Source organism: Triturus cristatus, chromosome 10, assembly GCF_964204655.1.
Source record: "Triturus cristatus chromosome 10, aTriCri1.1, whole genome shotgun sequence".
Classification (NCBI taxonomy): Eukaryota; Metazoa; Chordata; class Amphibia; order Caudata; family Salamandridae; genus Triturus; species Triturus cristatus.
Window position 1 is genome coordinate 320,930,636 of NC_140593.1, and position 26,231 is coordinate 320,956,866.

A 26,231-nucleotide genomic window follows, 5' to 3' on the forward strand; every position below is an offset into this window, starting at 1 on the left:
TATTTATATTTTCCACTCCACCAGCTGGCTACCTTTTTCCAAGTTATTTAGGAAATCTGATATTACTGTAACTTTCACTGCATTTTGATGAGGTCTACTCTGTTTAGACACAGCTCAACCTCATCCAAACCTATAACTAATATCTGAGGTGCACGATTGTATAAAATATGGATAATGCCTTATTTTCTCCTTATTGTCGGAGTCCTGTTGGTGTTGTATATTATTTCAATCTATATTTGTGCCCCTCAGTGCACAGAAGACACAAGGATATGTGAGAATGTGAATAACAAAAATATCTGACATAAACATAGTGTTCTAAATATTATCTTTTTAAATATCATCACACTAGCTGTAGGTTTTCTATTATTAACTTGAATGGAATGATAACTTTGTACAATATATTTAGGACCCAATATTTGTATTAAATGACAATTAGCCTACCAGCTGTCCCCCAGCTATGTTAGGAGCCATGAATCTGACTTTCCTGTTAGTGAAGTCATACTACGTAGACTTCAGTTTCCGTAATTCACCAAGTATAGGATGGGGCAAAGTTGACTCATATGCTCTCCTGAGCTCATGTGCTACCTATTCTGAATTTGTCAATTGCCTCCTTGTTAAATTTAAGATGCTGGTCTCAAGAAAATAAAAAGACAAAAAATTGATGGACCGAATGCAGAACAAATCAAAACATTCACCCCCAGTCAAGAGAGCTGGGTTAAATCAATCATTCTTTTGCTCACCATGCCGTCCATGTTTAGACCTGGCCATATGCAAATCAGTCTTGACCCTGTGCCTCGTGGGAACAGTTCAGCCCGAACTGCTAAGCAGAATGTAAGACATTGTTCTGCATTCTGTCCATCAATTGTTGTTTTTGCAGTTGTCACCCCGAGTGGGACGGGTATGCCCAGACGTGGGTCCCGTGCTCCCCATGCCACTGGAGTCAAGCTATCCTGGCTGATGAGGGGTGAAACCCCAAAACTGGCCTAGGATGCTTGTTTCCAGTCCAGGGAGGACCTGGTCTGGCAGTTTGGGCTGGACTGTTCCCATTGGGCGTAGGGTCAAGACTGATTTGCATATGGCCCAGATCTCTGTACTGGGGTGAATGTAAGACATTGTTATGCATTCTGTCCATCAATTGTTTTTGCAGTTCTCAAGAAAATGGCATATACCTTGCTGCAAAACATAAACTTCTTCCAAAGTGTGCTGAGCACAAGATTAGGGGTAATATAGAGAAAGGAGAACAATATTTATTTCCTTAGATGAAACTGAGGCTCTCATTTATTGAGAAAGAACCAGTCAGATTAGTATAGAACATTGTGCCTGGAGACACAGAAGTAATAGTTTCAGTCTGTCATATGAAGCAGATAATAATTCACAATTATTTGAATTTAATATTTCGAAATCAGTAGTACAAGAGCTTGACATTGTAAGCATGCTTCGTATTTAAACAGCGTGTTTTAAAAATAAAATTGAATATTTAGAAATGATTGTGTCACAGTTGCATGAAACATTATACCAACCAATGTTTCTCGGAACAGAAAATAGACACCTGGAAAAACACAACAGGATACTTGGAGCAACTCAGGACATATTTACAAATACACCTATATTGTTTCAAAAGCTAGCTCTCAGAAGCTGGTTCAAATTTAAACTATGGAATTCACTTATCTTAGACACTTACCACAGGTGAGTCGCTCATTTCCAGGTAATTCTGAGAACAGGACTGATTCTGGTGCTGTTGGAATGTCTGGACCACAAGCTTGACTTGCTCTTGGGGAGGAGAATCGATGATCCACACACAGCTAGTGAATGGCGGATAAGCATTTGGAAAAAAGGGAGATGCTGTGGACTGTGGCATGTTGGTTGCATTGACAATCCCACCACACAGAGCTAGGAAACAAAAGTATATTTAAATAGGAGACTTGTATTAACCATGATGTAAAATCAAAACTAAAATTATTTCAATAAGAATCATCAGTTCAGATCTTGTGTTAACTGCATTAATTAATGTGATCCTGAATTACTCTTATGCCTCACTTGTATGTATGTGTGTGACACATGGCACCTTTCTTTTTATTTTCCTCATTGCTCAGGCATTATTTCTGAGGGTACTTTACATTCTGGAGCAAATAAATTGATACTTTGCACACAAAAAAGAACCCAAAAGTGGCCCTGTTATTCACAAAAAAAAGAACAAAGACCAGAGCATCCCGACCCCAAAACCTCCACTTAGGACAACCTGATATCCATCCTAGTAAGTAATGAAGGTACCCCAGTATAATCACAAAAGGGACCTAATGTCCCATTAGAATCTCACATAGTGTGCACTAATTGGTATGCCTCGCTATCTATTAATGACCTGAAAAGTACCGAGCACTCTTCCTGACTAGCTGGCAATATTCAATCCATAAATAATGCTGAGTCGGATAGCACAATAAATAAGCAATTGGACACTATTAATCTCATGAAGGCCGAGATAACCAATTTGAGAGCTAAGGTGCATTAGTTGACCAAACACCTTGCAAGATATTCCCAGGCAGGTAGGCCTATAAGCTTAAGTCCCAAAGGAGTTGAGACCAAAAGTAAAGGGGCAGATTGCAATACTTTTCACCTGGTCAGAGGGGTCAATTCTCAGTACCATCAAGCATGCCGTCGACCAAATTTTATAGCACATAAGATGCATACTATGATGGGTGCCTAAAAACTGCACAGAATGCTCAACCAAGCAATTTTTATCTATTCTATCCTGAAAGATTCCTACTCCCTCTTCCAATACCACCTCTAAACAACAAGTTACCCACCCCATGCCCCCAAACACTCAAACAACCTTCCAATTGCCTACCTTTGATTAAACCTACAGCTTCATATTTGAGAGGCAGCTCAGACGGAGGCACATACAGTTTAAGTTTGGCAACAATAGAAAAGTGTACATGGTAGGTGTTCCCAAGCTTTCCTCACAACTTAGAGAAACCTTAGGCTCTACTGATCAACAAGGTCCCTCACCGGATAAGGGACGTCTGTAAGTGCCATAGCTTGATTCACCCTGATATTATCAGGGCTTCTGGCCATTTCTCTGTTGAGGGCAGGGGCGTAACACAGGCCCCCGCATCCCCCGCAGTGTGGGGGGCCCCCAAGCTCCAGGGGGCCCCCTCAGCACTGCACTTCAGCCGGGGAGATCCTGATAGAGTCTGGAGGGGGCCCCTCCACGTACCTTGCAGGGGGGCCCCCTCAATTATCGTTACGCCACTGGTTGAGGGGCATTCTGATTTCATTAGGATGACCCTCAAATCTTCCTCCATAGTCAATACTTTAGTACATTAGTACTTGATGTACACACAACATCCCCGCTCCTAATTAAAAGTTCAAAGCCACACCTCCATTATTAGAGATTCTCAGGAGAGCTCAAGCTACATCGTTTTTGTCTTTGATTTACTGACTGATGTTGACAGATGTTAATAATAAGAGTGGAAACACTAGTGCAGCACCGGATTTGGGCCAGGAGTATATTTCTGTTACTGTTCCTCTTCTTTTAACCCCTTTACCTGCTCCACTCGATATGGCCTCTGCAATAACATCTACATAGGGTGATCCAGCTTATATTACAATCAAAGGCAATAATTTAACAGTGGTATCACAGAATATACCGGGACTAATGAGTATAATGCCACAGGATGACTGGTGTGTATTCATTGATAAAGCTGATGTCATCATGTTTCAGGAAACATGGGATGAAGTTCCACTCCACAGACCAGGATATAGAACATTTTCTATTCCCGCATTGGCATTGCAGGCTGGCAGACCATCTGGGGGTCTTGCTATATAGGTTAGCAGTTCCATTAGATGGCAGGTAAAGCAAATAAATATTAATTCGCCCAACATACTAGGGATAGAATTTTACTCATGGAGTGGCAAAAAACATCTAATGTACATGGTAGAAGCACCATAAGGGCTGCTGACTCCCACACTTTGTTGCCAATGTTGCCAGAGTAATGGCTGCTAAGACCACTGCCATCATTGTGAGCGTTGATTTTAATTTTTGTTTTGAGCCCTTAATTTTCATAAGGGATATAGCCTGTGATGGGGACCAACAATGGTGTTTTCCCCAGTTGCAATGCCCCTGTAGTCCGTGTATGTCTAGGGCAGCCCTCCAGTTAACAGGTTTGTCACTTAGCTTCCATCTGAAAGCATGTAATGCTCACGGCATCAGATCGGAGTCGGAAACCTACCTTTAGAAGAAAACTGTATTTGAGTAACATCGACTATATTTTGTTAGATATGTATTCGTGGTCCGAACTTATTTATATTCAAGTAATTCTCTGCTACGAGAGCATTACATACCATTATGGATCGCCATACTAAATGCTTTGAGGATCTGATAAACCTTTATTTTACCAAACCTGCTCATTTGAAACAAAACTTCAGATCCAGATAATTCCCATGGTATACTAAGGAATGAAGGGAAGACAAAACTCTCCTGATGAAAACTAATAACAAGCATTTGCAATGCAATAGGTCTCGCAATTACGCGAGTTTGAGCTATTAGCATTGTAAATGATAATGCCTTTTATTTTTGTTCTGGTTTTTAAAACATAAATAAAAGGCTTTGTCATTTACAATGCCAATAGCGTAAACTCGCATAAATGCGAGACCTATTGCATTGCAAATGCTTGTTACACTTGTTAAGACTGTCTGGGAGTAATAGACTGCACCTCGTTTTAAAACCCAAGCACAGCAACAAGCAACAGAAAGGAGAGAAGTCAACCTTTGCAAGGGGCCTTCCACTACCCGCCAACACGTGTCGCTGACGTTTTAGTAACTTTTGAACTGTGTGAAATAAAAACTAATTTGTTCTTTGTTAATATCTGAAGATTATGCAGCAGATGATGAATTATGCGGCAAATGCAGCGCATCCATAATTATGCGGAAAACGTCGCAACCGCACCAGGGCATAACTCTAGTGGCGCTGCATGACCCGTTTGTGAGCATGGTCTCCTATTGGTGCAGATGTGTAGATGTCTTCCAATCTTCGCTTGTGTGCACCTGTATGTCTTTGAGTGGCCGGACTCGTCTGCCCACTTGTCTGCTTGTCGTTTGAGTAGTTGGACATGGCTATCTATGTGGTTGTCTGTGTGCCTGTTTGTGTGTGTGCACCTCTTTGTAGTTTTTTGTTTGTGTGTGTCAGTATTTCAGTAGTTGAACGTGTGTATCCTATGTGTAAGTGTGTGTGTGTGCCTAATTGTGCATTTACGTTTGTGTGCCTATCTTTGCACACGGTTGTGTGTCTATTTGCGTGTCTGCCTTTGAGTAGTTGAATGTGTCTTGGTATCTGTTTGTGTGTTCTTTGTGCTAATGTTTGTGTCTCCTTGCTGTCTGTGTGTGTGTGTCTGTCCGTGGCTCTCACAGGCAGCACATCACTGAAGTGTGGCACGGCCAGGGGCAGTGCCTGCAGGCCAGAGCCCTGGTATTTCCACCACCCTGGGGGTCCCTCTGTGTGTTTACCTACTGCTACTGCTTTCACATGCCCCTCCCACACACAGAGCCCAACATCGTGTTGTGTTGTTTGCAGGTGGCTGGCTAATGCCTCGGCGGTGCCTGGGGAGGGGGCAGCGGGGCAGTTCTCATCCCACGCTTTCCCAGGGCAGGCAGTCTCTGCTCAATGCCCGAGTGGTCTGCCATGGAGTGGGGTACATGCCCCCCTGGGAGTGCGCATAAAGGGGGGGGAGTGTAAGGATGGCCAGGGCCCGCGGGGGGCATTTGTTCCAGGCTTGGCCTGTGCTGAGCCCCCGAAGGTGATTGACGCCCCTGACATCGGCCCCGGATTAATAACCCACCCTTGTGAGGCTGTCAGGGTCTGAATGGCGAGGGGGGGACCCCCGCCCCACTGCTGCGCAGCCAGGCCCTACACATGCTCACTTATGTCTTTTTAAATGAGATTACATTGGAATGACTTCCAGCCCCCCGCATGTGCCCCTCAAACTGCACCCCCCCCCTCACCATGGTACATCGGAATTCCAAGCTGAAGTCAGCCCAGGCTTGGCCACTCCAAACAGCAAGTCACACTTCACCGATGGAGCCCGGGAGACAGAGCCAGAGAGACAGAGTCTGTGAGACAGAGCCAGAGAGACAGAGACTAGGACAGCGCCGGAGAGATAGAGCCAGAGAGACAGAGCAGGAGAGACTGAGACAGAGTCTAGGAGACAGAGCTGGGGAGACAGAGCCGGGGAGACAGAGTCTGAGAGATACAGCCAGAGAGACAGAGACTGAGACAGAGCCAGAGAGCTAGAGCCGATGGTTAGAGCCGGAGAGACAGAGACTGAGACAGCACTAGAGCCGGAGAGACTGAGTCAGAGAGATTGAGCCAGAGAGACAGACCAGGAAGAAGAAATAGGACCCAGAAGGATACAGAGAAAGAGACAGTGCCAGCACTTGTTTTATCTGAAATTAAGCATTAGGAAACTGAAGTCCCGGCACCTGTTTTATCTCAAATTAAGCATTGGGAACGTAAAACTAACGCTATAAAAGCAGCTCACGTGTCAGCAAAAATACTGTCTCACAATGTACACGGAAACTCCCGTCTGAATAAATGTTTGTAAAAAACAATAGAAAGTAATATTAGGCGTGTAGCCAAACGCTCCGAGTAAGAAATACAAACAAAACAGAAAGCAGCTCCACATCCGGGCCAGGGAGGAGACCTGGTGCGTGAGGACTTCAAAAGCCCAGGGAGGGGGCCGCCAAAGCGCCCAAGGCAAAACAAACAAGCGACACAGCAGAATGTAATGAGGCGTGAATGAGGGCTGAGACAGCCGGACCATGGAGCTCTTCACAGAAGGGGAAGTGAATGTTTAACAAGCAATCGCGATCACATCAAAGCGGCCGGGGAAGTGAATGTTTAACAAGCGATCGCGATCACATCAAAGCGGCCGTACGGCCCGCGAAAGTGAAAGCAAACGAGTGCTTTCAGGCCTCCAAATGGTGCGCCCGCCCGGCAGACGCACATGCACTGTACTTGGAGGCCTGAAAAGCCACTGTTTGCACTTCCAAAACTCGCTTACTATAAGTCTCGCCAGTGCAGCGCTAAAGCGCTGTCTCAGGCGAGACCTAAAAATGGAACCACACAGGAAATACAAGGTGGCAGATTAAATTATAAGGAGAGCCAAAAAACAGGCAAACATATCCTGGGATATGACAGTATGGGAGGCTATTCTGGATGCACTCCAGACTAGGAATCAGGCAGTTTTATGGCACATGCTAAGCCATAGAAGCAAATTTAAAACAGTGAGACTAAAATAATCTACCTCAGGACTGGGTCAACCACATTTTAAATCACTATGTAGCAAGGGAAATGTCACCAAAATAGTCTTCAAAGCAATAGATACAGAGGCCTTACCAATTGAATTAGATAATGATCCCCCAGCAGGAAATAATTCAGGGCCCAACTACAGGAAGAACAAGTAGCAATGTTTTTCCCCTTGCACGAAACTTGCAGACCTATTTGTGCGCAGAAGGCGGGCAAGGCACCAGGCCCAGATAAGATCACTGGGTATTTAAATAAATCAGAGATAGATGTTTGGGCACCTTATCTAAACCGAATTGCTAATGCCATTATGGCTGGTGCACCAACCCTGCAACTTGGAGAGGAGCAGAGATCATTACCATTTTTAGAAAGGCCTAAAATCTGACCCAGCCAAATATCATTCAATACATTTCATTGACAACGCCCAGAAAATATTTTGCAAGTACATTTTGGACAAACTGATGTCTTTGATGGAGAACAATAAAATATCAGCACAGTTTAAGGCAGGGATCCAATGTAAAATGAGTACGCTAGATCAGGTCTTTAGATTTCAGCTCATTAGATAGAAAGTGGTGGAGATATACAAAGGCAGCCTTTATGTATCATAAGGCCTGCCTTTGATATGGTTCCAAGAGCCAAACTCTGCAGAATCTTAAGAGATATTGGGTTACCGCCGCCCTGTTAAATATAATTGTATGTCTCCACACAGATAATTATGCACAAATAACTTGGGCTGTCAATTGGGAAAAAAATTATCCACAGTTGATAAAGGGGTGAGGCAAGGCTGTGTCCTTGCCCCTACTCTATTCCTGTTATTCATTAGTGGTTGTGAAGATTTTGTCTTGGGCTGTGAATCTGACTCCCCCATACTGGGTGACACAAAAACTCCAGTATTATTGTGCACCAATGATACCCTACTGGTATCAAAAACACTAATGGCAATTGAGACTCTCCTTGCCAGGTTTAACCTTTTGTGTATTAATCATGTCTTAGTTGTGAACACTAACAACTAAATTCATGACAATAAATCCTCACAAACATTTTAGAGGGTCCCTGAAACTGGACGGAACAACACCCGAGAGGGTCTCAGAATTCAACCACCTGGCAGTTCGTCTCTCAAGAAGTAACACTTGAGCAAAGCCACATCTCAACGTGTACCATCTTGCTAAACCACAGGGCAGCAGTCACATTACATTTTGCAAAGTACTACTCTTCCCACCCAGTTTCCCCTGTTATGGAGATCTGGAGAGCTCAAGTTGTGGCTGCCACCATGTATGGCTCTGAAATATGGGGCCAGAGTCATGTAGAGATATTGGGGCTGTGGAGAACAAATTCTTGAGTTCTGCAATGAAACTCCCCCAAAAGCACTCCACTAGTCTTTTTTGGAATAGACCTGACCATGCAACCGATAACTGTCAAAATTAGGTTAAAACTGAATCTATATTGGATGCATATATGTCTAACTGAGGAACTAGGACTCTACATGGTAGGTTTGAGAGACATCCTGTATAATCGAGGCTCAGTGGCACTCCCCTAGTTAAAATATGTTAAGCAGACTTTATTTAACCTGGGCTTGCCAGGCCTTTGGAAACATCCAGCGTCCACTAGCAATTCCTCTTTTGAATTGGTGAAGTTGACTTTTTGGGAAAACGAAAATGGGAAAATGACTCAATAAACACACCTTGGAAAATTGACCAACTGTTTTTTCGAAACCACTTGTTTTTTTGCCCTGTGTACACTAGACAATTCAGGTGAAAGATTGTGCTGTTCTGTCAATTCCTGGGTGTCCTCCAGCACAAGACAGCCCTACAAATTTGCAAATCTGGCACCAGACTGTGCATAGTCTTCTCTATTGTGAAATACCTTGAGTCTATACAGCCTAATAGAACAAAGAGCATGACCCAGTTAGCATCTAACCCTGATTAATCCTAGAAGCATCATTGGCTAATAGATTGTCTATGGGTATACGGGTAATTAGTTTGTCAATAGAGAAGGCATGTGCCATAGCAGCTGCTGGGAAGCACTATTGTTTTTTATTGCTGTGATATAACTCTAGCTATCTATCCTGAGGGGGCTGTTACTGTTTTGATCCCAAAATGTTGTAATATTATTGCACTGATTTTTAATTGTGAATATTTTAATCTATTTTTACATTGCATTTTACACATGATTCTAATGTAAATACATATTAACTGTGCCACTAAAATTACTCTTGGATGTACATGAGCCATGTGATAAAGTTTATATTGTGACACTATGTAAGAAAGAATAAATTGTGTATTTTTGCTAATGTTTTTATGAATATGTTTATTTTATGGTCTGACCGAAATAAAGTATTTTGAATTGATACTTTGTACATAATAGTGAAATAGTTTAACTCCCTTATATTTCGTGACAGTTTTATGCTCTTATTATGTTATTCACATCAATCTGGCCACAGTAGGTTGTGCAACACCTCTGGTTTCACCTTTTAGTAAGCGTTGTTGGCATAACTTTCCATTACTGGGCACTTGTTCACACTAAAACAGATATGGGTTTTGGACAAAGAAATAGATAAATTGTACACAGTCATGAAATAATTTAAAAAGGTGCTAAATTGAAGCCTGTGGTCACTTCTCTGTAAGCCGATGAAAGACTTTCTACTCCTCAATTGTTACCTCTAAACTCTTCATGGAGTGGTAGGATCCCAATGTATTCACATAGTGAGGTGGTTGTCAAATACGTTGGCAGAAGGTGAATTTCGTTGATGTGACCTAGAGATGAATGGTCATGGAGGAAAAATGTATTCGTTTTTCAGTGCTATTTGAAAAGTGTTATGAAGGAAAAAGAGCCTGAGTTTCAGCTTATGGTGAACCATTTGGTAGAGGTCTAGCATGTTCTGGACAAAGAATGTCAATCTTGTGCACTGGGTTTAATCGCTGGCAGGATTTTACAAATTATCCTTTTATAGTCTGGTACTCACTACTTTATGATGAGTTGAATGTTATTAATAGACCAGGCACAATGCTACACATTTTTTATGATAAATATAATTTTATGCATAATATTTAAACAACGATACAAGTTCTTTATGACTTGAATTATTTATATGGCACCTAAATAATGGTTACACATTACTGTATGATGAGCAGAGTTACTCAATTGAGCAAACACCATGCCAGATCCTCACTACAGACTGACTTTCCCATGATTCAGTGTATGGCAGAGGCACACAATTCTCAAATGTACTTTCTAGCAGAACTGCTGTATAGGGTTTTCAGTCACAGCTAATTCCTGTACTTGCCTGATGGTTGTTTGACAGTAAGTGAACAACTTAATTGCATACTTTGCTGGAGGTCTAGCTAAGTAGGTACTCTGTATACCAGAGTGGAACGATAGAACTATTTGAATAACCAAAACCCTATGTTTCATGCTTTCACATGCTAGAGAAACGTTCCACAGTAACAATGATAATCTTTGACACCATAGTCACCAAACACAACAATATGCATCTTTGGGGTCTGACACAAGATTAATGTGAACCTTTATGAAGGCATCCTTCACTAGAGTCTTAGACATATGCTCAGTGACATTTCCTAAACAAAGGTGATATATATATATATATATATATATATATATATATATATTCACTGAAGAAAACAAAGAACAAAAGGTTACAGATGTGCTACAGTTAGACTCAGATTTCACTTATACAAACACAATGTAATTCAGCAGTTATAGTTACCTGAGCTAACAATAACTTAGGACCTCACATATTACATCACTCATGACATGGTCTCAAATGACATCACTGATGCATGAGTCTCTGAGTGGGTCTGTGAGTGGGTGCGTTAGTCTGAGTGGGTCTGTGAGTGGGTACATGAGAGTGTGAATCAGTCTGTTTGTAAATGCATGAGTGTCTGAGTGGGTCTGAAAGAGGGTGCATCAGTCTCTGAGTGAGTCATTGAGTGGGTGTGTGAGTCTGTGAGTGGGTCTGTGGGTGAGTGCATGAGTCTCTGAGAGGGTATGTCAGTAAGTGTGTGAATCTCTGAGTGGGTCTGTGAGTGGAAGAACAAGCCTCTGAGTGGGTCTGCGTGTGAGTGCATGAGTGGGTGCATGAGACTCTGAGCAGTTCTGTACATGGGTCTGTGAGTCTCTGAGTGGGTTCACAAGTTGGTGTGAGAGTGGCTAAGTGGGTCTGTGAGTGGGTGCATGAGTGTCTGAGTGGGACTGTGAGTGGGTGCATGAGTTTCTGAGTGGGCTTATGAGGGGATGTGTGGGTGTCTGAGTGGGACTCTGAGTGGGTGTGTGAGTCTGTGAGTGAGTGTGTGAGTCTCTGAGCAGATCTGTGAGTGAGTGTCTGAGTGGCTCTGTGAGTGGGTGCATGACTCTCTCTGTGGGTATGTGAGGGGAATCATAAGTCTGAGTGGGTCCGTTAGTGGGTGCATCAGTGTCTGAGTGTATCTGTGACTGAGTGCATGAAAGTCTGAGTGAGTCTGTGCGAGAGTGCATGAGTCTCTGAGTGGGTCTGTGAGTAGGTGCATGAGCATCTGAGTAGTTTTGTGACTGGGTTCATGGGTCTATGAATGGGTCTATGAGTGGGGTTACCAGCAGTTCTATGAAGTGTGTGTTTTTAAAGGGGTGTAACACAGGCCCCTGTGCTAAAGGTACTGTGTTACGCTCCTTACTATTCTCCACTGCTGCACCCAGGATTTAATTCTGTGCTCTCTGGTTACAGACACAGACCTCTACAGTGCATTAACTAACAGAGGTTTCAAAAAATGTGATAGTGCATTTCCCACTGATTAACTTAACTTGCATTTATTTTAGCCTGTGCGAGCCGGAGTGTCCGGCTCGCAAATCGTCCGGGTGGTTGCCTTTGAGGGTCCGCGTTGGATCCCCTGTCACACGCAACCCTACGACACGGGCACAGGGGGAGACCCAAGGGTCCCCCCAACACAGGCATGTACGGTGCGGATGGCACCGACGCGTACTCACTGTAGGGGGCGCACTTGTCCGCGACGTATCCATTCAGTCAATGGCAGCCCATGTACGCGTCGTACGACCGGCTCCCATTGACTTCTATGGGAGTCCGACCGAACCAAGTCCGACAGCATACGGCCGCATCGTACTCGCTCGGTCGGACTGCAGGACTCCGGCTCGGTCGGAAAACACTCCGGATCCGGCTCGGTCGGAGTGCTTTCCGACCTGAATCGGAATTGGCCCCTTAGTGTGGCTCTTAATGGAGCTAGTTGTGACTTCACGGTGCCAGTGAAGGTGACAATACTGTAGTCTAGTCGTGAAAGAACCAAAGCATGTGTGGCAGTCTTTAGATCATTCTGGGTGAGAAAGGGCTTAACTTTATGTAGAAATTTTAAATTTAAGAATGCATTCCTTGTTGTGCCCTTACAGTACCATCACCTGATGGGCACAATCTTTTGTCATGTCCGAAAACACATTACCAGAGTCACTATACATGCCATGCTGTATGTCAGAGAATGTCAATTACATGGTACATGTCAGTTGAGCAATGTGTTATATTACGGTGTACAGTTTATAATGTTACAATAATGAACACTAATCAGGGAAAATGTACAATAGTGGCCCGGTAGTAAATATCAATCGCAGACATAGTTGGCCACAAATAAGTGGCTGCTTGCAGGTCACATTGCTGGTAGGAGTCATGCGTTACAGGTGAGAATATCATGGCAACTGGGTAAATGTAGGTGGTTATTTTACCTGTAGCAACTGCAAAGCCTGTAACAACAATTATCTAGTATTTCCAGCTTCAGCCTCCCCAAAACATTGAGACTATTCGAAATCAGAAAATGCACCACCTGTAACACTGAATTTTGTGTGTACTGCCTGATTTGCCCCTGTAATTTATACTATATTGTTAGTACTATAGTCAAAGCCGAAAAATACATACTTGAACATCTGAGAGCAATCAGACACAACAACCCACAGTGCACTTTACTGATAGTCACTACATCAATGAGAACCTAATGAGAAATTAAACGGTTCAATATTCTTAAGGCTCTTTGTGTCTTTAGGCACAATATTGCTGAATAGTAGTGGTGGTAATAGAGTGAAGACACTCCTCCAACTGGAATCATAAAACATCCTTGATTTTGATTTCTTAACCCCCCGAGGAAAAAATGCTGACAAAGAGATGGAAGTGCACCTTTACTAATGGTTATTGATTGAATTGTGTTCTCTTTTTTGCTTCTAAAGTGTTCAGTTCTTCACCTGTTTATTAAATTACGTCACTTTTATCTTTTTTCACTTAGGTCATTGCACAGTGCCTCAATGAGCGTAGACACCAATCACAGAGCTAACAAGAGGTGAAGAGTTTCACAGCACTGTGGACTCACTTGTTCCCTTTTGAGGGGAAGATCACCCATGCACGGGCATGTGTTTCAGCGCAGTCTGGAAGTACTGTATTCACTTGTACCTGCTCAGGTAATGCATTGTGTTGATTATAAACATATGGATTGTTTGACACTAGTCATAGTCGGTACTCAGACATCTTGGGTTGGACTGTCTGATCAACTGCTGCATCTAGGGACCCATGATCAGTTTGGTATATGCAAGCAATAATGCTGCTTATTGAAATCTTGGACCGTGGTTTATCCTATGCCACAAAGTCACAGACGCCTAGATAAATGGTTCCTAATTGAACCTACTTAGTTCTGTCAGCTGTTGGTCACTATTTGAATCTTCCTGGGTTTTAATTTTATTTCAATTGTCGACACTTGTAGCCCACTGGGACTGGATGAACTTCTATAATTGTTATAACCAGGAATGAGGCCTCGAGTAGTAGATTTGTAAACACTGTAAGGAGCTGGTGGCTCTGTCCACCTGAAGGTTGCATACTGTACCTCTGGGTCTGAAAAGATACCTGCACATATATAGATCCCTTGCTGAGTGGTGGGAGCAACGCTGCTGAAACATAGCCGGTATTGGAGTCCTCGTCGGAGAGGCATGTGGCAGAAATTAGCTTACAGGAACAAACTACATTTCCCATGAGCATTAGCGAGCATTTGCTTGCTCACATTGAGGTAATGGCGCTAGGATGTCATGAACCAAAAACGCTTAAAGGGCGCTTTTGCCTCCGTCACATGGCAGATTATTCAGGATTTACTCAGCTGAGGCCTGGAGGAGAAGTATTCTTGGGGGGTATCGTTACAGGTGTGGTAAGGGTGTACTTACACCACCTCCGTTCCATTGAGGCCCTCCTTGTTCGTGCTGAGTGAATGTACATTGGCAGTTCGGTGTTAATTGGCGTGGGCCAGATTGTTGCCTTTTCTTAGCCATAATGGTTCTTCCACTGGAGCAGGAAAAACAAAGGAATAGCAATGGTCTTTGGGCTACATATCGCATTGTTGGAGCCTTGCTGGTTGCAGGGCCATTTCTTTGGGTGTGTATTGTAATGCGAAGAGTCTCCACCACATTACTGGATTACATTTGAGATTTTATTCATAACTGCCTGGTATCTAATGCACGCTGTGACAGTTAACAGTGTTTTGCTCAAATCAGGGACACTGAGCATTCTGATGGTCACATATGGTGGCAAATCACAAGCATTTAATGTTTTAATATTTTCAACTCACTATATTGGATAAAACACTGAGTGCGGAACAGAGAATACTTGTTGTGAAGTGCTATGCTTGGTATAAGTGCATAGGTTCTAAGAAACCCTACTTATAAGTGTTCCGGCCTTGCCATTTAACAAGGGAGTTCAGAGGTCCAGCGGGTTGATTCTCCCCCTGTGATGGATGCCATTCCTCTTATGCTGGCGGGTACTGTCTGAGTATGATTTAATTGGAATGCCAGGAAATAGTTGTGACTGAGTAAAGGTGTTGTAACACTCTCCTCCTATTTTAGTATCACAGCAATGCGTTACATGGAGCAGTACTCATCATGAACTAGTGATACATACTACTCCACTGGTTCCATAATAAGATTTTCTTTTGTTACAGGTAAAAGAGGTTACCATAAATGCTATGATTTACATGAGGACAGGCAGTACAATGTCACAAGGAATTTTATGGTATGCATTTTTCCTTTCCAAGTCTCTTTCGCTGCTGTTCCCATCCTTCCCTCACTTGATCACCTCAAACTTCTACGCTATCAAAGCTATCAGAATTGAAACTATCAAGGGGTGGACCCTTTTGTGCAATTAACCAATCCTGAGGATCCAGAAGGATACGCTTGACAGAATAATCTGCCCAAGTTTTTATTACCTCCTGGTCGGTTCGTAGCCTAATATGGCCTCATTGGAAGATGTATTAGTAGTATCAGACATATTACAGCAGGAAGTTACAACATCAATTGCAGAGACTTCAGCACTACAAGACAGGATTGACAGGATGCAAAGGAATTAGTTTGACATATCCACAAGTCGCCCTGGGGGAGCGCTTTTTGGCAGGCTGGAGGGGGCTCAACACCTAACCCGACAATCACAGTGGAAACACCCACCCCTATTCCATAAGCAGCACCTGAACGTTTTCATGCGGATGTGAACAAAGTGCAGGTGTTCATAACATGGGTCCTGTTACATTTCACTTGCCATCCTAGGGCCTTTCCCACCAACCAGGCTAGAGTAGCCTTTATGATTTTGTACTTGGCGGGAGATGCAGCTCAATGGACAGTGCTGATAGTTCGACAAGATGATTCCTTGCTGTACGATAAGTATGAATTCCAGAAGGAATTTGAGAAGGTGTTTGACTGTAGGGCCTCCACCTTATAGGCAAACAGAGAACTACTGGATTTGAAACACGGAAACTGAGACTTAGTGGTTTACCTCAATACCTTCCAAAGATTGGTTGCTGAGACTCATTGGCCAGAAGAAAAGAGGGCGGAATTATTCAATCTGGGGTTGAGGGATGAACTCAAAGATGTCTTGGCTGAAATAGATCTGCAACTCTCAACGTGCACCGACCTTGTTAATCTCACCTTGCATTTAACTACCGTCTTTTTTTTAAATGAAAAGATAATAATTGGAGATCAGAAAGGCCAGTCCCTTGATTCAAGCGAAACAGAATGCAGGTCATGAAAATTCGTCATTCCTCAAAACCTTTGGAAATAGGTTTGGTTAGAACTCCCCTATCCCAAGAAGAAAGCTAACAGAGGAGGAAGAACAGACATTGTCTGCATTGTGGAAGAAAGGGTCATTTTGTTAAAGACTGCTTACAGAAACCAAAACCCAGAAGAAGTTTCGTGAAAACATCCGTAGCACTTACCGACAAGGTGGCGGAAAACTAGCCAGAAATAACCATCAGAAGGTGCAAAGTCCGTAAAAAGAAGAATAGCTAACCAATAATTACTATAGAGGAATGCATGAGATCCTACAGGTAATCGGGACACCACCTAGCAGGAGGTAAGAGTCCATCAGCCCACCCTTATTGGCGGAGCATCGTCATCTGGAACTCTAAGGAATCACGGTCTGAGCCCAGGATCGCGGGCGTCGATACCTCAGACTGGCCCACGAGCTAGACAGCTCGTGGGCCAGTCTGAGGTATCGACGGACAGAGCGGTGCCTCCTTCTCCGAGCAGTCAGCCGGGTGAGGTGAGGTAGTTCTCCCACAAAAAGCTGGGAATGGAGACATTGTTCTTGCGCTCAAGCACGAGACTGCTTGTCTGGTAGGGTGGCATTTGCCACTATCTTACCCAACATTCACGTTTGGATTGCATGGGTCTTGATTTTCACTTATTATTATTTCAGCAGTAGCATTTTAGTTGTGTTTTGTTTTTCGGTCCTGAAGAAAGCCGGGTCAAGTGACCACTCCGGCTGAAACATGTCGACCACACCATAATCGAACCAAGAATTAGTCTATAGAATTTTGAAGAAGACTATAGGTTCTTTTAGATATGAAACCTGGTTAATTTTCATTAAACATATTTTTTGATCAAGTATTCATTTTTAATCTCACATCACATATAAGCACTGCACATCACTTGAGTCCTCAAGTCTTGGGTACAAACCCTGGCAGGAGTTTATTTTCCTTTTGGGTATCACTGGCCTGTGCACCAAGCAGAGTCTTCGGTGACCCGCGATCCTGGGCTCAGACCGTGATTCCTTAGAGTTCCAGATGACGATGCTCCGCCAATAAGGGTGGGCTGATGGACTCTTACCTCCTGCTAGGTGGTGTCCCGATTACCTGTAGGATCTCATGCATTCCTCTATAGTAATTATTGGTTAGCTATTCTTCTTTTTACGGACTTTGCACCTTCTGATGGTTATTTGTAGTATTTTGATGGGATTGGAGGTGTTTTAGTCCTAAAACTAAGTCCCGTTTTGACCCTCTTATAAAATAGGTTTTTTGGAAAACTAGCCAGCCCAAGGTCAGAGGAAGGGGATCCTATGGGCTGTACAAAAATCCCTTCCATAAGTGAGACAGAGATGCCAGCTAAAGAACATTTATTCCTATCCATTTAACTACACACATATAAAGGGTGGCAAGCTGTCAAGGCCATGATAGATTCATGGGGAAACGGTCTTTTCATGGATGAAAAGCTTGCACAGGATATGCACCTTAGACTAGAAGAAAAAGAAAAACCTGAAACAGTGTTGGCAGTAGATGGAGGTAATTTTGCTGCATGCCTTTTCTGCTTTCATACCCATGAACTTGTGGTACAATGTAAGGACTTTCAATTAGAAATTAAACAGTTCAATATTCTTAAGGCCCCTTAATAGGGGGTAATAATCTGCCTTCCTTGGTAAGTAAAGCACAATCCCACTATTGATTGGCTCTCCAAGTTTGCGCGTTTTGAGTCCTCTTGGTGTATAGAAAACTGTGGAATAGAACTACCACTTCCAGTTAAAGCCTTAGCAATAGGACACATCATTGCCACAGCAGTGGAACAGAACATCATTCTACTCCAACAGTATAGGGAAATCCAGGACGTGTTTAATGAACAGCATGCAGACACATTACCTCATTAGCAGTATGATTGCCAGGTAGATTTAGTTCCAGGGGCCAAAGTTTTGTGTGGAAGGATTTATATTCTAACAAAACTGGAGAAGGAGCATCTATGACAATATATAGACAAGTACTTAGATAATGTGTTTATCCATCCGTCCAAGTCACTTGCTGTCTCGCCTTTGTTTTTATTCCCAAAGCAAATGGTGAACTAAGCACTTGTATAGACTTCAATGCCCTTTACATTGTAACGATGAAGAGCCATTATCCACTGCCATTGATTCTGGTACTACTAGATCAAGTCACAACAGCAAAAATATGTACTAGATTCGATGTAAAGGGAGCCTATCACATGGTATGGATGAGGAAAGATGAATAGTGGAAGACTGCCTTTCGTACCCAATACGGCCTCTTTGAATACACGGCGATGCCCTTTAGAGCTATGCAGCACTCTTGCTGAGTTTCAATTCTTCCTGAATGACATTCTGAGAGATGTTTTCGCTGTGGTATACATCAATGATATTCTTATCTATTCCTTCAGTGAAAACATTCACAGTCAGCATGTAGGCATGGTCCTTCAGGCACTCCATAGAAATGGGTTGTATTGAAAACTCAGCAAATGTAATTTCCACGTGAAAAGAGTGGCATTCCTAGGAGTCATCTTATCACCTAATGCCCAAGAAGTGGCCGAGCATAAGAAAAGAGCGGTGAAAGAGAGGGCCACCCCAGCTACCGTATAAGACATTCATTGCTTCCTTGGTTTTATGAACTTTTATGGGAGGTTTATAAACTAGTTTACAAAGGTGGTAACAATGTTACTAAAGAAGACTACGACTTTTCAATGGACAAAAGATGCAGAACAAGCATTTGGGCAGATAAAGAATGCATTCACTACTGCTGCAATTTTGGCACATCCTGATCCTGAAAGGCCATACATAGTAGAGGCTGATGCATCCGATCTATCAATTGGAGCCCTTCTGTCTCAACAGAATGTAGAAACCGAACAAATGCATTCAGTGGCTTATATGTCCCGAAAACACAATGAAGCCGATGCTCAGAATATAATTGTGGAAAAATAATTTTTGGTCATCAAAGGTGCCTTTGGTGAATGGAGGCACTATTTACTATGGTCCAAACATGTAGTAACAGTGCACTCAGACCACTGCAATTTACAATTCATGACATCCGCCTAAACTGTGTCATCCGGACAACTCCGGTGGATGTAGTTTTTTGACGAATTTATTTTCGGAGTTATCTATAGATCCGGGACTGAAAATCAGAAGGTGAATGCCCTCTAAAGACAAGACTCAACTGAGGTGAGCAAGAGTCAAAAAGCACAGTGCATATGAGAACCAACCCAAGTTATAGGGGTACTACAAACAGAAAAGTTGATACAAAAGATCAAAGATGCCATTAAAACCCTTTAATGAAGGCAATGGCTGAAGAAACATCCTAAAGAGAAGCTGAGTCAAGAACGTCCCCAGTGTAGTACACAGTTGTTATTTCCAACTAAAACTCTTCAAAAAGAAGTACTAGAATGGTGTCATCTTCTACCAAGTGCAGGTAATAATGGAGTAGTTAAAACCCTTGATAGAGTGTAGAGGCAATTCTGGTGGCCTTCAGTGTGAGTAGATGTACAGGACACCGCGAGTAAATGTGAGATATGTATATAGGCAAAGGTAGACCACACAAAACCACAACAATTACTTCAACCATTACCCACACCTGAGGCGATCACTGCACAATTTTGGAAGGTATGGTGTTCTGCCTTAAGTATGACTTTGATTGAAACAGATAATAGCAGCAAGGAGACCTGTCACTGCACCAGAGTAGTCACCAGTTGTTAAACACAGTTGCCCACGCCAAAATGACCAGTTGCCAATTAGCCATACATTAGAACTTTAAAACATAAATCGAGAGGCAACAAGAGAACAATTTGTTGTGAACTAAATTTTTCTGATTTACTTTCAATGCTGAACACGGCATTTACTAGGATACTCTTTGCCATATATATCCTGCATTAGGCATGGAGTTTTATGACATCTGACTTTTGTGAATCAGCGAAACGCTGGCTATCCTGCGAATATGCTGTGATAGGCTGCAACTGCGTGGGTCTGATTAAGGGAGTAAATTGCATCACATGACTGTGCACTGAGGAAACCTATGTTTCGGCGAAACTCATTGGCTGTATTTGTTGAAAATAAATGGAATGAAGGAAAAGGAAAAACAACATGCAGTGATTGACTCTTCTTGTTCTCTTCCAACTTTTGTGTTTGAATTTTGTTCATTACAAATTGTTGCCTCTCAATTTATGTTTTAAAGTTCTTACTTATGACCTCTACAAAATCAGCTAGCTTACATCAAAAAACAGATGGGCAGACAAAACATCTGAATCAGACCTTAAAACTAATAATTACGTTGCTATGTAGTAGATAGCACTGATTCTTGGGTAGACCTATTGTGGATCGCAGAAGTTCCTTACAATTGTCTTTGAATGGGTATGTAAGTGGTTGTGTGTGTGGGTTTGTGAGTGGGCATATGAGAGGTTGTATAGGGGTGTGAGTGGTTCTGTGGATGAGGTCACCAGTGGTGTCATTTAAGATGTCATCAGTGATGTCCCTGACCATGTCATGAGTCATGTATTATGTGAGGTCATAAGCAGTGTATTGTGGAGGGCATAAGTTAAAGTTAGCTCAGGTAAGCATAACTGCTGAATTTCACTGAGTTTATATGAGTGATATCTGAGCCTCACTATAACATCCATGTAACCTTTGTTTTTTTCCAGTGAAAATATATATATATTATATAGATAGATAGATAGATAGATAGATAGATAGATAGATAGATAGATAGATAGATAGATAGATAGATAGATAGATAGATAGATAGATAGATAGATAGATAGATAGATAGATAGATAGATAGATAGATGGATTTACATACACACACATACCCACACATGGATCACTCGCGGGGTCAAATAAAAAACCTTTAATCGCAAGTAGACATGTTTCGGCTCTTGCCTTTTTCAATACTTGCTATAAGTGGAAGGACACAGTTAAAATGGCGTTTAAATAAAAAAAATACTCTAGCATTGGACAAAGATTAGTAGTCAGCAAAAAAAAGACTGCTGCCATCCTGGTTGTAATCCAATGTCTATAGCGGCCATGTCTATGTGATTCCTCCTTTTTAACACCAAATGGCAGCGCCCACGTTGAGCCGATCTTTCACAATTACAGTTTTCATGACAGAATATAGTATTTAATCTAGTAATAGGTTTTCACAACTTTGAGGTACTGACAATCCAATCTCGCATATTTTGACTGAATACACGCAGCCCTCTTTCTGCAGCATTATACTATCTATACACTGCTGACATCTCAAACTGCATTATCTCATTGAAGATCGTAAAGTCATTATATCCCCTCACCACAGCTGTACTTTACAGTTCCAAAGATGCGTACCCACAGGAGTCAGTCAAATGGGCATTCACCCAGCAATTAAACAACTGCTGTTCCAATCTGACAGGAGAGCCTATGGAGATCCAACATGGTGGTCCAGGCAATATACTCATAAATTCCTTCCAAAATTCCACCCTCTCTACTGCCAAACTTAGGGGAGCTGCCTCCATTATGTGGGGGTGGACCGTTGTTATGTATACAACCCAACCCAAAAGGTAACACAGATCACTTGTGGGGTCAAATAAAAATCCACATTGGATTACAACCAGGACGGTGTCAGCCACTAAAATACATAAAATACACCAGAGTCTCGAAATACAAAGCTAATAATGACATAGTAACCACTTGGCTCACTCTCCCAATGATTTCTTCCTATTGACTGACATTTTTAGAAACAAGCACACTCTATAAAATACATCTGAATTGTCTAAAAGCTCCAAATAATATAATGCCTCTGTGCATTTTCAAAACGCTAACAGGCACATGCCTCAAAGCTATTTGCGATCGCAAACGGCGCAAATCGCAAAAATCGGCCGTTTGCGATCGCAAAAATAGCTTTTGCGATGCATGAAACAACTTGCCACTCGCAATTTAAGAAATCGCAAATTATTGTGATTTCTTAAATATCGATTGCATTTAAGGAATCCCTAATTGAGATTCCTTAAATGCAATGCATTACAGTTTCCAAAATAGCGATTTCGCTATTAGCGTGAGCAAATTACCATGAGGCTGGACCTCATGGTAATTTGCGAAAACTTAGAAAAATGCACTTATTTGCATTTTAATAAGTTTCATGTTGCCCACACACATGCCCTTAGAGCATGTGTGTATGCAACATTTGTGCAGAGTGAACATACATGGGTGCAACAGGGTGTCATTTTGACACCCTTGCACCATGGAAATTGCGGGAGCAATTTGCGAGTACCTACTGGAACTCGCAAATTGCTCCCGCAATCTCTAATTTATTCCTATGGGCCTGGAGGCCCATAGGAATGAATGGGAAGACATTCCTTAATTGCGACTCGCAATTTGCTAGTCGCAATTAAGGAATTTGTGGGAATCGCTATTTCTTTAGCGATTCCTACATGCATAGGGTTTTGCTATTCCTTAATTGCGATTCCTTAATAATCGCTATTAAGGAATCGCAAAACCCTATGATGATGCATGTGCCTGAAAGAGTTTTAAAATAGGTTTAAGAAATGGAATTTTGAAAAGTGACCAAGCAGTAAGCTACAAAAGCTACAAAACTACTAAATGGAGGACATCCTAATTGGACATTAGGAAAAAAATTAATAATCTGAATTTTTATAACAATGATTGGCTTTTATTTACTTTGGGCTTTATATGTAGTATAATCCTACTAAAAGTAGTAAGGTAGTCCAAAATATAAACTAGACTGCATATGTTGAGTTTAAGAATTACTACATAAACAACTAAAATATACATTTATGGTCAAATTATTATACTCAAAATACATAACAAAAACATTAGATAAAATAGATTACACTCAAAATACAAGAGATAAAAATAAAGAAATCACAATAAATGAAAGAAAGCCTCTGCCGACCCCAGCGATCTAAAACATTATCAGCCAGTCCCCCTGCTCCCCTACCCAGCCAAAGTACTTGAAAAAGCAATCACCCAGCAGCTCACACCACTTACTGGATGCCTCACAATCAGGATTCGGTGCCAACCACAGCACTGAGACCGCACTGATTGCTGTCACCGACAACATCAGAGCACTCCTCGACCATGGAGAAACAGTGGCCTATTTTTTTACAATATTTAATTTACCTGTAGTCCCTTGTACAGTGGTATCCAATATACTCAGGGCCTGTAAATTAAATGCTACAAGTGGGCCTGCAGCGCTGCGTGCGCCACCCACAGAAATAGCCTTTCAAACCTGTCCCAGGCCTCTGCCACTGCAGGGCCTGTGTGCGCAGTTTACTGCCACAAGGACTTGGCATTTAAAGTGCTTGCCAAGTCTGAAACTCCCCTTTTACAACATAGAGGTCAGCCCTAAGGAAGGTCCTAGGTAGCCCTATGTGCACGGTGTTGTGTAGGTAAAAGGTAGGACAGGTGCCTTTGTTGTGTGGCATGTCCAGGTAGTGACAAACAGCCTATTTGGTTTCTCACTGCTGTGAGGCTGCTCCTCTCATAGGGTGGCATTAGGAATTCCATGATATGTGTTTCAGTGGTAATTTCTGATCTGGAAGACGTAGCGTTGTCGTGTTTGGTATGTTTGGAATAGTAATGATAAATCCAGCTTATTGGTGAAAGCTGATTTTTTTAAAACTATTTCAGCAGTACCACTTTTAGAAGAGGGAATTTCTGTGTGCTTATAAATCTTTGTGCTTTGCAGCCTGACTACAATCAATGTCTGGTTTAGACTGACAGGGGCCTGTTTTGTGCATTCACTCTAGACAGTTCCAGAGGGAGCTGAGTAAGTAAGCCCAGGCAGTGAACTCAGCTCTTTGTGAGGAGTTTGTGGAGTGTTCACATTGAGAAAGTTGCCACTCAAGTAGAAAATCTACTCCAGCATCAGAAAAGGAGCGGCACCCTCTTGCGCTGCACATGGTGCCATTCACATTGATTTTCCAGTGCAGGATAAACACCCGGCGCTGAAAATCAACGCAAACAGGCATGATTAAGTGCACTCCGATGCTTGCTGAACTCCACGCAGCGCTGCAGAGTTTTTGGTCACTTTGTGGAGTGAACTCTGCAAACTCCGCCCAGGCTTAGAGCTGAGGTGTGCCCTGCATATATTGAGGGGTCTTCCTGGGCTAGAGTGGTCGGAAAAGTTGTCAACTGCACCTGAATAGGGCTGTGTCTGCCTTACTCAATGCTATCTCTGACCCCTGTAGTGTCTGGAGCCAGTGCTGTGATTAAATAGGGGTGGTGTGCACTTCTAAAGTTTGTATTAAAATTACCTCCACACCAAAGATATTATGAGTATAGGTACAGGGGCTCTCACACCATGATTTTAGACACTGCATGTGACTTGTAACCAGATACAGCTGGCGCTATATATTGCACCAGAGGATTTGGATGCTGTCTGGAAAACTGCCACTTGGACTTTACTTTGTTGTGCTAACCTGCTGAAAGGACTGCCTCTTTCCCCAAGGACACTGTGTGCTGGCCTGCTGCCTGCTATCTTGAACCTGCATGCCCCCCAGTGCTCTCTTATGAGCTCAGCGTGATGTGAGCACTGTGGACGGCTTCTTCCCTTCCTTGCTTTGGCTTTTGAAACCGGCACCAGCCAGACTGTACAACTGCCCTGCTTTCCCCATGGCTGTGCCCCCTTCAACATCAATGTTGGGAGCACAGAGTTATTTCCCTGAGGAGTGGCTGAAGGCAAGTGTAGTGGCAGCTGCGGGTGGTGTCTTTTCTGCGAGAACAGGATTGCACTGCTCACTGAGGTGCCCACCACGAGAAGCCCTGGATGAGTGTTCCTGGGCCCCACATCTCCACTGTGTTCACCTGGGCCGTGTGCTCCTGAAAACAGAGCCGACCCACAGCACGATCTGTTCAAGGGCTCCCTCACCATCAGAGAGCAGAGTGTCGGAGGCTCCGACCTGTGTTTGGACTTGACAGCCACAGAGAAAGTGTTCTCCCCATCACGAGTAAGCCAAGCGGGAGCGATTGCACATTATCAGTTTTTCAGCCTACGGCTGCAACCTAACCCGTTCAGCCCTAGAGTAGGTGACTGTTGCTACACGAATCATCCCGAGACTTTCAGGATAGGAGCGGACCAGAGCTGGCCAAAAGTTTTGAAAATTCCGCGAAGATTCGTCAATGGGCGCCAAAGTTATTCCAAATAGAATGTTGCGGATTTCCTATAGAAAATAGGTCCTAACTATAACTACCTACTGGCAATCGCCAGTAGGTAATGTATAGATAGATAGATAGATAGATAGATAGATAGATAGATAGATAGATAGATAGATAGATAGATAGATAGATAGATAGATAGATAGATAGATAGATAGATAGATAGATAGATAGATAGATAGATAGATAGACAGACAGACAGACAGACAGACAGACAGACAGACAGACAGACAGACAGACAGACAGACAGACAGACAGACAGACAGACAGACAGACAGACAGACAGACAGACAGACAGATAGATAGATAGATAGATAGATAGATAGATAGATAGATAGATAGATAGACAGATAGATAGATAGACAGATAGACAGATATATATAACTTTCCTGGAAACTTTCAGGGTGATTCCCATAGGGAGTTTTCAACAGCGCTTACACCAAAAACGGCTGAAGTACACTCAAACCTGACAGAAAGCTGCGCCCTTACCCAGAAAGCGTACATTTTGTGAATCATTTACAGTTACTAATCCGTGGTTTACCACTACTATTGTGGTCACAAACCATTGAATCATCCTTTTCCAAATCTCAGATAGGAGGGGGCCTCCTCTTTCACGTCCCCTTTTATTTGTCATTTTGGAAAGGTTGCAAAAGGCCTTTTTTACCCTTTCAATTTGGCTAAGAAAAGCATCAATGTTTAATTTTGTGATTAGGAGAACTGCAGGGTTTATGGTTCCAAATG

At 42.7% G+C, this 26,231-nt stretch overlaps 1 protein-coding gene across 1 annotated transcript in view; it reads right to left on the minus strand.

The window, feature by feature from the left end:
• CUBN (cubilin) overlaps positions 1 to 26,231 on the minus strand; it is a 1,289,359-nt gene that overhangs the window by 100,661 nt on the left and 1,162,467 nt on the right. The window contains exon 62 of the mRNA XM_085631507.1: positions 1,682 to 1,890. Within this exon, the coding sequence (XP_085487633.1) occupies positions 1,682 to 1,890 (209 nt within the window). The remainder of the gene's footprint in view (positions 1 to 1,681; positions 1,891 to 26,231) is intronic.